The sequence below is a fragment of the Bombus impatiens genome, unplaced genomic scaffold, assembly GCF_000188095.3.
Source record: "Bombus impatiens unplaced genomic scaffold, BIMP_2.2 scf_1183, whole genome shotgun sequence".
NCBI classification, from domain to species: Eukaryota; Metazoa; Arthropoda; class Insecta; order Hymenoptera; family Apidae; genus Bombus; species Bombus impatiens.
Genome location: NT_177602.1, coordinates 30,135 through 43,785, shown reverse-complemented (window position 1 = coordinate 43,785; position 13,651 = coordinate 30,135). Strand labels below are relative to the sequence as shown.

Sequence of the window (13,651 nt, the reverse complement as noted above, 5' to 3'; positions counted from 1 at the left end):
ATTTTTAATACCCATTTATTAATATTAAGGATTTATTTATAATAAATATATATGATTAGGAATTTAATTTTTAAATGATTTTATATGATCACAAGTAAAATATTATTTAAAAAATTGTATTCAAAATAGAAGCGAATTGGTTCAACCAATCAGCGTTCGTGTATACGCCGATAACTTATAGATCGCTCTGCCAGTTTCCGTTATAATGTAAACGTGGTTCTTTTCGTGTGTAACGTTAGTCATGGCGGTCGGTAAAAACAAGGGGCTCTCGAAAGGAGGTAAAAAGGGCGTTAAAAAGAAGATGTAAGTAAATTATAATATTTCCTCGATGTATTTTAAATATCTCTTATGTAAAAAATGTAATTTTCTGTCTGATGTCGCTAAAGATGCTTGATATTGAAATAGATTCTCTACACGTAACAGTCAAATGTATGCGTATATTTCATGTTTAATATTACGATTTTGTCAATATTTATTCGTTTATATAAAAGATAATCTTAAAAGGTTGTATATTTTATCTAAATATAATTTTTAATTGTATAATTGAAAATTTAACTTCTAATGTTTATTACTCATTTTATTGACTTCTTTTTAAATAATGTTATATCAATAGAAATTTATTGAATTTGATGCTTTCAATGAATTCAACAAATTAAATTTTGAGTTAAAGTTTTCAAGTACCAAAACATTAAATTATAAGGAATTGTTATATCTAACCTAAAAATTCAACCATCCTAACCTAACTCTTCTTTTCTCACAGTGTTGATCCCTTCACCCGTAAAGATTGGTACGATGTTAAGGCACCATCTATGTTTACCAATCGTCATGTTGGCAAAACGTTGGTCAACAGAACACAAGGAACAAGTAAGATATTTTGTGTTAACAAAAATTTTGCAACTCCAGCTCCATAGAAGTTTTATTAATACTTTATATGGCGTTTTATGTTGCATAAAGAAAAGCAGACACTTACCATAATATTATTCTAATAATAGTATTAAAATTAGTTACTGCTATAAATTTATTTAAAATATATTGTACAGTTTATAATATTTTGTTTATTAATATTATGTTTATTGTTTTACAGAGATTGCCTCTGAAGGTTTGAAATATAGAGTATTTGAAGTCTCCCTGGCCGATTTGCAAAATGACGGAGACGCAGAGAGATCTTTCCGTAAATTTAGGTTGATTGCTGAAGATGTTCAGCATCGTAATGTGTTAACCAATTTCCATGGTATGGACTTAACTACAGATAAATTGAGGTCCATGGTTAAGAAATGGCAAACCTTGATAGAAGCTAATGTTGATGTAAAAACCACTGATGGGTATCTTCTCAGAGTTTTCTGTATTGGTTTCACTAACAAAGATCAACTGAGCACCAGGAAAACGTGTTATGCTCAACATGCACAAGTTAGTATTTATACAAAATAAACTTATGTTTTATCTAATATTTGCAACTTAAAGTGCATGAGAGTGGTATACACACTTTTGTGTTTTACAAAGTTGCATACAATAATATGCACTCACTTACCACATTACTTTTGGATTAGAGAGTAGTGATATTGATATTGCAACATTTTTATTTAATATATATAGATTATGAAGTTATTACTCATGCATAAGGTTACTTATGTGTACGTGTATTTTTATGTTTAGGTCAAGAAAATTAGACAGAAGATGGTAGACACCATTACAAATGACGTTACAAAGAGCGATTTAAAGGGTGTGGTTAGTAAGCTCTTACCAGATGCTACTGCCAAGGATATTGAAAAAGCTTCACAAGGAATTTATCCACTACACGATGTCTATATCCGCAAGGTATATAAGCAGTTTTTGTAAGCTTAATATTTTGAATAGATTTAAATATAAATGAGAAACTTATTACACTACAGGTTAAAGTATTAAAGAAGCCACGTTTCGAATTGAGCAAACTCCTAGAACTCCATGGTGATGGTGCTGGTAGCAAAAGTGAAGAAGTGGGTGAAAGTGGCTCAAAGGTTGACAGACCAGAAGGCTATGAACCACCTGTACAGGAATCTGTTTAAGGGAGTAATTCTCTTTCAATATTTGATATAAATAAAAATCACTTTCCAGTGAGAATATCATTCTCTATTTTATTCTTTTTATTTACCTTTGTAATGCTTTGGAAAAGAGCATATGAAATGATTTAATGAAATATTACTTTATTGGCAAACATTTATTCAAAAAATAATTGTATAATGCAATGTCTTTTATGAACTATTTTAATTAATTCAAAAAAAAAGTATGGAACAGTAAACAAAAAAAAAGGAATTTATAGTTTATTTGGTCGTAGGAAAAATTTAAATTGCTAAAAGTATTAAAAACTAGAGATCATTAATTAGTGCGACAGAGTTCGAGTAACAAATAACCAACTCCCTATTAGCAGTGCTCTGAAACTTTCACTCCAGGATGCTACCATATAGATTAGTAACACGAAGAAAAGTATCTTCGTAATCACGTCAACCCAATACATGCTGCAACAGAAATATAAAAATTTATTAAAATTGATAGGATCTGAGAATCATTTCACAAATAGATCTTACATCCTCAAGTGTCTTCGAGCAGCTGGCAAAGTTTCCGGTGGTTCATTTAGAATGTAAATTCTTGCTGCTCGTATACATGTCTCGAAATATGCGTCTATATCCATGTCTTTCCCGTGTAGCTGATATTTCTTATATTCCACAGGATTAAGTTTATTCCTTAGTTCGAATATATTCGAATTGTCGAAGTCCCATTGGTTGTTGGCGTAATACTCAAATACTTCGAAACCTTTTTGTATTCGGCGTTGTACACGACACATACTGTTTATAGTAAGAGTTTTATGTCCTTTAATGTGGTCAAAGTGTTTTGATTTGCAAATAATTTAACATCTGTAGTTCAATAATTGCAATATTTAGATGTACTTAGGTATACTTACATTGGTTTATAGCCTGCAAGAAAAATAAGTCCGTCTATGAGGTATGCGGGTATCATATGAAAGAGTAGAACACATATATTGTGCATGAGTCTCGATTTTTTCATACTGCCACCTGGGTACCAAACAACCCCATTCAAAGGTACCTTTTCTGTTATTTTTCGACCTCTGGCAATAATCTCTGCCCATGATACCTAAATGAAACAAACTGAATTATAAACTACATGTATAAATCATTATCCAAAATTACTTTTATTAAAAGATAATACACCTTAAATTCACTGCTACTTGTAAGATTATAAACTCTCTTTTCATGGTCCTTGCAATATATAAAATTCCAAGAACTGGCAAGAATTGCATTTACCGCAATATCAACAGGAAGATAATCTGCATAACTACTGTCATTACAATACATTGTTCGAATAACACCTTTACCAGCACCAATTAAAAGTCCTGTGGGACCATTGATATTGTCTGTCCATCCTGGCACTGGTTCTTTCCATATAGGTATAACTATACTTGGTCTGGGGGGTAAAATAATCTTCCGCAATTAAAAATACTTTATACTCTGCAAAAATTATTTTTATCTATACCTTAATATAATTGCTGGAATATGTGGCATTGCTTCTTCAACCAAGCCTTCGGACAAAGCTTTGGTAAAGGCATACGTATTGGGAAGGTGTCCTAAAATTTTATCTGTCATAGCTTCAACTACATCATCATCCATCCATTCAACACATTTGATTATTTTATGAGGATCTGCAGGTGGTGGATATGGTTTCTCTCTTAAAATCTAGAAGAAAATTATATATTACTCCAAGTATATATTACTATAAATAAGTATAATATGTTATAGTACCTTTTCTTCAAGATGACAATATGCTGTACTGATATGAGCAAACAGTTTCAGATGTTTCATCTCCTTGGCTAATTCTAACATTTGCTTTGTACCACGTGTGTTCAGTAATACCGCTTTCTTCAGCAATTCATCAAATCTGTAACAATTCAATGATTAAATCGAATATTATTTTCAAGTTATTTACACATAATCCAAATATACTTCATTTTGCACCACGTTACCGTACTGTGGCAGCTGCATGGTACACGATATTTATCTTTTCACAAAGCATCTTTCTATCTTCTGAGGAAATTCCAAGCCCAGGTAATGATACATCTCCACTTACAACAGTTACTGATTTTTTAAGTACCTCTGCACCCCTTTGCCTCTTCACTTTCTCAAAAAGCTAAAATAAATGATTTCTAAATCAGAGTGGAATTACATTTGTATGAATTATTTTGCTCAATTTATGAGACTGACCTCTTAAAATTTAAAGCTTAATATATCAATGGATTCATTTTTGATCCTTGGATTCTTGGGTTCTATTTTACTTTGTTCTACTTGTTAGTAAAAAATTAATTCAACGTTTGTCAGAAAATTTTTTCCAAATTCAAATACTATTGTTTACTGAATACTAATATATATAATTATTACTGAATACTATTCATGACATATGCCTCTATAAAAATTTCATCTGTAACCAGTTTCTCACTAATTGGTATATGTAATTCACAACTAAATTCTTCAGCCTATGTTGAGTGTACGTATATATGAATGTTAGAAAGGGGTCCAGAGGCCAGTAGCAGGAAAAATATGATATAATACAGCAGTACAAGAAAAATAAGAACTTTCACCGGACACGAGACTTGATAATAATGGTAATAATAACGTTTGCTATCCTCTTCTCTATGTTATAGGGCCTTGACTTAGTTTCTCGGATTTTTGTCTCGTAACAAAACGCACCGCCTTACTTTTACTTACACGTGGTGCATTTCGTTGTTGGTAACCAAATCCACGAAAATTTCAGCGATTCACGTTACAATTATTATGAACGTAATTTCGAAATATGTTCCACTGCGCAGGAAATGAAGATGACTCGACGGATGACGAGTAATTTCTCTTTTTTTTTTTTTTTTTTTTTCAAACATGACATTATAAGTTACACACAAAATATTTCACTGACTATTACGTGAGTTCTTTTATTTCTATGTTATTTACAACCGTGTCATAATATGTGATCGATTGACTCTTGGTAATTCATATAAGTGAAAGAAGAAATCTTTCTTTCTTGCGAAGAAAAATTCACGATGTAATAATAATTTCAGGAATGATGGCTGTAATTTCATTCGAAGAATATGCGAAGAACACGATTCTTTGCGCAATATCAATCATCTTGCATCTGTACAGATCGGATTCTTTCTCGTGGCCTTTTCACTGGTGTATAATTTTCGTCTGCAGTCTACTATGTGACATTGTTTCGTCATCGTATTTAAGAAAGGTCATTGTTTAAGTAATATTTTCTTATTTGGCAAAAGTAAATACATAGAGTATTTTATAACGTCTTGGAATGTTATTATTTGTTGAAACTTTAGATATTTCTACACAATCGTGTCTAAAAAAATTGTCTTCCTTTTCCAGCAGTGAAAACAACTTCTTTAAAGAAATTGCACACATCTAAGTCTATCTTTATCGCACAGGCGATACGTAACACTTAACTAATTAAATTTTCTCTACGTGTTTGTGTTTGAAATATAAATTAAAAACAGTAAAATGTATGTATTCCTAACGCAACAATTGTAACAGTTTCTGAGGAAACTGGGACGAAAATGAGTTCCCATGCAACTTTAGCAAGACTTGCATTTGTAGATTTTTGAAATATCTTTTGAAGAGTATGGCAACAGTGGACTAAATATCTCTAGCCAGAAAATTAGGTCAGGAAGAATTCTCTTACGTAGAAAACGGGTTACGAGAAACCTGTTTACGTATACGCATGTGGCTTAATTGCTTGTTCTTCGTACTTATGCAATATCGTCTGCATCGTTTAAATACATTTCGGTGTAAAATATTTGTTGAATGTCAATCTACAATTCTATATGTTCGCTGGTATTGACTCTGTTTGAAAACATAGATTTGGATATGGAGAATGCTCGTACGACAATGTCGATTTTATTTATTCCATTAAAAAATTTAATTAACCAACTCAAATTAAGAATTCACGACCCACGAACACAAGTTAATTATATTTTACGCGACGAAAGAGATATCTTACCGGCGAATTGAAGATTTCCTCCAAACGATGTTTCGGATCTTTTTCCTTCTTCGTCCTGATCAACATGTAAATTTGTTTCGTGTTCTGTACACATCTGAGTAACTTTTCGATGACGACTTTTCCAAGAAAACCAGTCCCACCGGTGATTAGGATGTTCTGTCCTTCGAATGTTTCCGCTATTCTATCGGGGATGTCCTCCGTTTTTGATTCTGCCATCGTCTTGTACTTAACTAAAGTTTTCAATTTTGGCAAACTGTTGTTCGCTATATGAACAAAGAAGGAGAGAGACAAAATTATTAAATTTCGTTTGCAAGGAAATTCCTATTTTATGACGAGAAATCTGGTCTATCGTCCAGTTTCGCAAAATTATGGCGATTTTTCGTTTGCTAAAAGCTCGTTTAAACGAAAAGGCAAAAATAACAAGTTACGAGTAGAAGACAATTTCCATGTCAGATTTATGTCAAGAAGTTACAGAGATATCGCATATATATATATATGCAAAAAAACGGTGACATAAATAGTGCACCGGAAAAAAGAGTTGTACCACTGGAACGAAAATTGTAGCGTAAATTATAAATCACACGAAGGAAGCGGAGAAGGCGTTCTACGGCTGTCAAAATGTGTACTATGTGTACTAAGTTGTCACAACAACGTGTATTTTTCTTTTATTATCCTATTCGTTCTCAAACTACAGTATATTCGTATTCCTTCGAAATTCTACTTTCTAAAGCATGCCCAAAGCAGTGTCGTTAATTATTATGATAACGCGTAATACAATCATGGTATTTCATTTTTCAATGAAGCAGTATTTCGAAGGATACAGAGAAAGGGAAGTAATAGCCCCAATTTTGTTTTGTAATTTCACGTTCCATTCTTTTGCAGTTATTTTTCTGTTTTTTGTTCAATTAGAAAATAGTAATCGAGATAGAGTCGAAATAAAAGGAAGGATTACGCCATTCGTTCAAGTATTAATTACAGTATTTGGAAGAACATGGCAAACAAATCTGCGTGTTCGTAGCGCACCGAGATTCGTCATTGAAAATTACAGTAATATATCTTAACTTCGCACATAACAACTCAGTTATGTGACTGCTTCTGTGAAACAAATGACAAAAAAAAAAAGTCAGACAGTTTGCATGCGATCATCAAATGGGGATGTCAAGACAATGAGTATCGAATAATTGGAGTAGATTAGAGAAACACAGGTTGACTTACGAAACAATCATAGCGGAGAGTGTTCGTGATGAGACTGGGCAAATGATACGTTTTCTACGTTGATCTACATCCGATTTTTATATAAAAGAGCATACGGTTGCATTTGTTCGAATGTTCGGTTCACGCTGCATCTTTGTATTATCATACGCTTCTGTAGCTTAAAAATATAAAATATAATCGGGTGGTCTTCCGTGAAAGAAAATATTCACAAGACAAAATCAAACAAATTACGTTGAAAGTTTTGCTTCTATCCTTTCAATGTTATCTACATTTGCTTAGCGGCTATTAATTATGACACTCGGGCTAATGTTTAAAGCAACGAGTGTAACAGATCCTCTGAAAATGAACCCTGTATAAAAGAAAGGAAATTATGTTCGCAGAATCTTTGGAAGGCGATGTTGCAATAACTTTTACGACGATGCAGAGACGCAACAACGTATTGACAAAGAAACTGAAACGTATGAAGTTTGATTACTTTAGAAAAAAGAACCTTGGCAATAAGAGGAATGGTAAACGTCTCGCTTTCTCTGTTGAGAATTCTTTTCTTCTTTCTTTCTCTGTTGAGAATATCAGCTTCTGTTTCGTTGCTCTTCGCAGAACGTTTTATGACGGAAGGACCAAACATTTCTAATTCTCAATTTTTAAAACGACATTGATCGTTACGTAATCGACAAAATAGCGTCGATCGGAAAGTACGTAAAATCTCGCGTCTTTGGAATTTTCTGTTACCCTGAGGTATATCATATAATATGTATCGAAATATAAATTCCTAAATCATTCCATTGATGTGTCATTCCTATTCATAGTTTCACGTACCTTTCAAATTCTCATACCTTTCGTGGATACTGGACATTCCGTGTTAATCATAGAAAATGAATATCTGTTATTTATTAACGAGACCGCGGAATTTTATACATCTATGGGGAACATAAAATTGCAAATGAAATAAATTTCTACTTAGATTTCGTCTAATCAGGTTTATAAAAGTAGAAACCTGAGTAAAAATTCGCCGTTCATTGATAATTGAAAAGATACTAGTTTCATATTTAGTCATTTTTTTCAGCACTTTTAGCATTCGTCACTTTGGCGCTTAATAAGTACTTAACATTCAATATGCTCAGGTACTTGATGTTTGACACTCATTGCCTGGACTTAGGTAATATTTGATACTCAGTACACGTTAGAGATATTTACTCTGTTGATACGTACAGGTACGAGACACTTCACATTGTGTACTTAATATTCGACATTCAATATTCGGTATTTATGAAATATTCAACAGCCAAGTCGATGTACTTAACACTGAGTACTGCTGATAGTATTGATAATTACTTAATCGTACTAAGATAAGTACTTGATACACAATATTGGGCAATGTAAAAAAATGCATCAGTCTAAAAGTAACATTTCGTATCAAAATTAACTGTAACGTTTCAACTACTGCTTTATATCCACGCATTTCCAGTATTCCACATTTGGTATCTTGCTCTGTTCGGCGGTTAATACTGACAAGACTACCCAAGTATATAACATTTAACGCTAGATTAGAACCGAATATTCTGTATTTTGAGCACATAACTTTTTATAGTCAGTGTACAGATCATAAATTTGTTTGTAACTTTAAAGTACTACGATACACATATACGTTGAATCACTCTGTTCCACGTTATAAAATCTCGGTCACTATTACGTTCGAGTATTGCTTCACTTAGAAAGTTTGGCATTCGTTAGTTTTTAGCAGTTACGATTACAATTTTTTTTTTTTTTAAATTTACATTATATGTCAGACATTGATCAATTAGATATCATATGAATTATATATCATCGTGTGTATCTATTTTTACTTACTCAACGTCCATTTTCAGAAAACAGAGATTTATTTCTAGCACGAACTCGTCTTATTACGAAATACAGCGTTACGCAAAAAGAATTAATAATTTTGAAAATATAAATGTAACTTGCCAATTTAAACGCCGGTATCATACTCGACTAATTCTTTGTGTAAATTATACAGAGCACCGTAACATGTATAGGATGTACGATAAGCAAGATCGAAGCTTCTTTACTTCGTTTTATCATTCGAAGGAATATCAAGATAATAAGACAGAACCTTTGCGTGTAATAATAAATGTAACTCTTAAGAGTTATTCTGTAGTGACGACTCACTGTCAAAACATATTATGCGAGTGTATCATTCGAAAGGAACAAGCAAAGCAAAAAGGAAGAAAGAAGAAAGCCATTGGTTACAATGTCAAGCACTTACTTACAGAAATGCAAGAAAATTCCTCTTTATCCGAATCCTTTGTCGAATACGACTGGCCACGAGTGAACAATTGGAGAACGGAACGAAACGAAACGAGACTTGAAGAGTGACCGGCTACAGTCGATACGTGTTACCTGAACGGTGAGCTCGGTATAAACTGAGAAGGCATAACGTTGGCCCAATATTTCCTTGGACGATCATCGATGCAGCCCCACATTCAGTTTTCTTTGCCTCTCCCCACCTTTATTTACAAGAATATCTCAATATTATCCAACTTTGAATCACGTAATTGTTCGGTTTTTTTTCTTTTTTTTTTACATTTTATCATACAGTTTAATCGTTCAAAATTATTTAATGAACGTGAAATATGAATTGAATACGTTGTTCTATGTTTTAGCCAGATCTGTAGAAGCATTTTATGAATGTGAGATACAGATTGAAAAAACTAAATCGAAAAGCTTTTTGAGACAAGATGAAACGAAGAATTGAGTGAATCACGTTGGAAGAATTTACGTTTAATGTGTAATCGGTTCTGTTAATTCAATTATTAGATTAGAAAATACACTGATTATCTATGTACTTACTGATATAAATATTCATAATGTTCGTGACTATGTAAGCTATATTCTAAATTATGTATATTATGCGGAGTGTCTTGTAGTTTAGTATACGAGTTTTGCCAGTGCTTTCTATGGATAGGTAAAAGTGTGTAAGCATTTTGCACATATCAGTATGTACAATGAACACTATGTATCTTGTTTTGTCCTGTGTTAAACCGAGAGATGTGTATTGACATCTATCTATACATGTCATATCTCATATTTTTGTGGTAACTTTCTAGTGAAGCACTTGTAAACTTCCTGTTACATGACGCTTTATTCTTATACGTACAGAACATATTGACAAAATTTCTGTGGGACAACCTGTATACTTTAGTCTATATATACATGTGTGATTACTTATAGATCCTTTCTTTTCAAGAAGTATCTCGATTATGTTATATTATACGGATTGTACGTTAATGTAGCAAACAGGAGGGAAAATGGATTTTTGTATATTTTGTATATCTATGTACGTGCGCCGAGTCTTGTCAAATTGCCTTTACAAGCCCTTACGTAATTCGTGAAATGAGCTTACGCTGGAACCTCTCCTTCTTCAGTTGTTTAACTTGATATTAGTCATATGTAATTTCAACACAGTGATATATTGGATGCACGCTTTTGTTAATTTATATATATATATTAAAAAAAATTACTATAAGAAAGTATATGACTCGTGCTGAACGTTTTATTTAGGATATTTAGTAATTGAATTTTTAACTAAACAAAGTTTTGTATGTGTATTTCAATTTATTATGACCGTATCCTTTAAAGAATTTAAATAAGCAAAGTAAATTATATTCATAAAAAAGTCCTTGGAATATAGATTTAAGATGGTAGTTTGATTAAAGTTCACTGTGAGTTTTCTGAATACAGTTGTCACGTTGTGCTCGTTGTTATTATTCTACTACATTTTTATCATAGATATTTTATAAAATTTTGTATTATTACAGTAGAATAATTTAAACAGTGATTAGTTTTCTTCGTGTCTTTCATGTTAACTTTAATTGTGATATTTCGTTTATATGATGTTTTGTAATATGAATTTATCCTCGATATTCGATCTGTTGTTAAAATCCAATATGTCTCGTGAAAAGTGGAAACAGTCATGATTTTATTGAAGCATAGGGGATCTAATTCCCGTGTATGTTGAGGATATTTCGAAATTCTTTGAGAACCAGAATAACGAGTGGCAACCGGAACTTCATTCATGGCAAATGAGAATTATCTATAAATAACAAGAGGCCAGCTGTTTTCCTTAATTATATCGATTAAAGATTCTGCATCCCCTAATTTTTAATTACAATTCTTTTCGTATATTTACTTGCTTCACAAATATATTTAATCATATACTTGACACAAATCCATAAATAAGTTAATAACTATAAATAGGTTAATAACTATTAACCTCTCACATTGAATTAAAAGAGGAAAAGACAATTTGTTACACCTCATTTTTCATCTTTTAAAGTTTTTTCTGTTTGAAGTGCTTGTCTATAATATTTTACAAGATCGATTAACATTTATATCTAAGTAAATCATGCCATTAGCAAAAATTTACTATGCTATAGGACGAACATTAAAATTATAGTAATAAAAAATATTCGTTAAATGGTTAAATTTGCGGCGAGAAATATTTGGAAATTTAAATTCTGAGAAAGCCATGTTTTTATTAATAAATACCCTATTCTTTATTAACACGAAAAAATATTCTTATTAATAAAGAATATTCACATTTTAGTTTTCTCATAAATATTGTGATTACCATTCATAAATTTTGACCAACAATTAGATTGTCGATCAAATAATGTCGTCCTCTGTTAATTGATTCAATTTTACTTTCTTAACCAATCTATTGAGAATATGTTAAATTTAATTAAGATTGTTGTCCGTAACGTAGAATAGAGTAGAGAAAAGTATACGGAATGATTTCCTAATAGTGGTACACCATCTTCTTACATTTATTGTACAAAGCAAATGCTTTGAATTTTTAACTAAATTTGATTTAAGTACGATTTAAGTACACATTAATTAAAGTATTATAATAAGCCAATGATTGATTAGCTTTTTCATGCAAAAGCTAAAATGTTGATTCAGTATTATAATGGACCATTTACAAGTAGCAAGAAATGAAGAATTTCTTACATAATTGTTACAGACAGGTTGACCTCAAGCGAGAAACGAGGGACAGTTATTTATATATCATTACTTATAGCGGTATCACAATTATTGCGAAATCTCTGAAATTTTTGGGGTTATATTAATTATTTAAGGTTATACGCGTTCTAGTGACAATTTTACCGCTTACGAAAGGGCATTCGTTTCTATGGACGTTCGCGCATGTGGCGACGTGACTGCAGAGCGACTTCTTTGTTATTACCAGAAGAAGAACTTAATATTTGTTTGATGCGATCGTTTCATTATAACTAATGCAGGCATAGCCCTACATTAGAATGATCTTAAACTAGTTTGTCTTTACAATTGTTAAAAATATTCAGGTAATTTCATAAATATTAACGTTTACTTCTATTGACGGCAACATGACAACGTATATTTATCTATTGTCATCATATTGCTTTAATTACAACTAACCTAACACTATATAAATGATCAAATAATTACCGTTGTTTTTAAGAACATTTTTAAGAAAGGTGACTTAACAGATTACTTATTTAAGTATAACCTACCTAGCATTTGTTTACTCGTTAATATTTAAGATGACTTGTTTATTATAAAGACGAATAGAAAGAAATGAAGAATATTACCATATATAAATAATAAAATGTTTATTGTCTTTCTCTTAATGTTAAAAGTGACAAAATTTAAGAAAAGAGAAGTTTCTAGGTACGAAAAGGAGGTACGAAAGACGTAGCAACAAAAAGTAAAAGTGCGATCATGAGGAATGACGCGGAGCGAAAGCGTGCGTGCACGAGCAATCTTTATTCAAAAAGAAACGCGCCAGCACACCTGTAGCGATGGCTGAAGAGTGAGGGCTGTACCGCAAAAGTAAAAGTGAAAATGGTAATGTTGCGAGAGGAGGGAGAAGAAGGAACGCACGTGCACGAGTGAGAATGAAAGAGGACGAGTGCTACAGTGTCATGTTTCGACATCTTTGGGGTATTACCGTGTTCGCAATGTGCTTCGTCATTTTTCGTTTAGTCTTCGTTTTCGTCTGAAGGTAGTCATTGTCATCAGTTGGTCCAAGATGCATCACAAAAATAGGGTCGAATTATTCACACCCATTGACTGGTATTTGTATTAGTCGTTATTTTTGTTGAATTTATTTCTCTACATTCAAGGTTAGATCTAGTTAAAAATGATATTAGGGTTATCAATTTTATTTCAGCGTTATTCTTTCTATGATTTCTTGTTTAATTCATTTCTAACCTGTTGACTATACTTCCCTTTAATTAAGAACTTATATAGTAAAAATTTTGATTTCATTAATGTAGGTAAATTATTTAAAACGGATGGAAGACTCTTAAATAAGAATATTTTTCGTTAGAAATATTAGCAATTCGAATGATGTGTCAAC

At 31.9% G+C, this 13,651-nt stretch overlaps 2 protein-coding genes across 6 annotated transcripts; one reads left to right on the top strand and one right to left on the bottom strand.

Moving 5' to 3' along the window:
• The first annotated feature begins 144 nt into the window (after window positions 1-144).
• On the top strand, window positions 145-2,102 carry LOC100742921 (40S ribosomal protein S3a). The gene is made up of 5 exons (XM_003493503.4): window positions 145-303; window positions 761-864; window positions 1,085-1,407; window positions 1,654-1,815; window positions 1,890-2,102. The coding sequence occupies exons 1-5, from the start codon at window positions 242-244 to the stop codon at window positions 2,040-2,042; spliced, it is 804 nt and encodes a 267-aa protein (XP_003493551.1). The 5' UTR covers window positions 145-241; the 3' UTR covers window positions 2,043-2,102.
• A 90-nt stretch (window positions 2,103-2,192) lies between these two features.
• On the bottom strand, window positions 2,193-10,013 carry LOC100746398 (putative fatty acyl-CoA reductase CG5065). Of its 5 annotated transcripts, none has more exons than XM_033323731.1 (9): window positions 9,522-10,008; window positions 6,040-6,302; window positions 4,013-4,176; window positions 3,792-3,927; window positions 3,526-3,725; window positions 3,297-3,456; window positions 2,936-3,126; window positions 2,562-2,819; window positions 2,193-2,492 (listed from the first exon to the last, which is right to left on the bottom strand). In XM_033323731.1, the coding sequence occupies exons 2-9, from the start codon at window positions 6,253-6,255 to the stop codon at window positions 2,357-2,359; spliced, it is 1,461 nt and encodes a 486-aa protein (XP_033179622.1). In that variant the 5' UTR covers window positions 6,256-6,302; window positions 9,522-10,008; the 3' UTR covers window positions 2,193-2,356. The 5 variants fall into 5 exon arrangements, with proteins under 5 accessions (XP_033179622.1, XP_012247208.1, XP_012247210.1 ...); XM_012391785.3 differs by having other exon boundaries at window positions 3,204-3,456; window positions 9,518-10,007; XM_012391787.3 differs by having other exon boundaries at window positions 3,204-3,456; window positions 6,040-6,269; window positions 9,522-10,007.
• Between the last annotated feature and the right edge of the window lie 3,638 nt (window positions 10,014-13,651).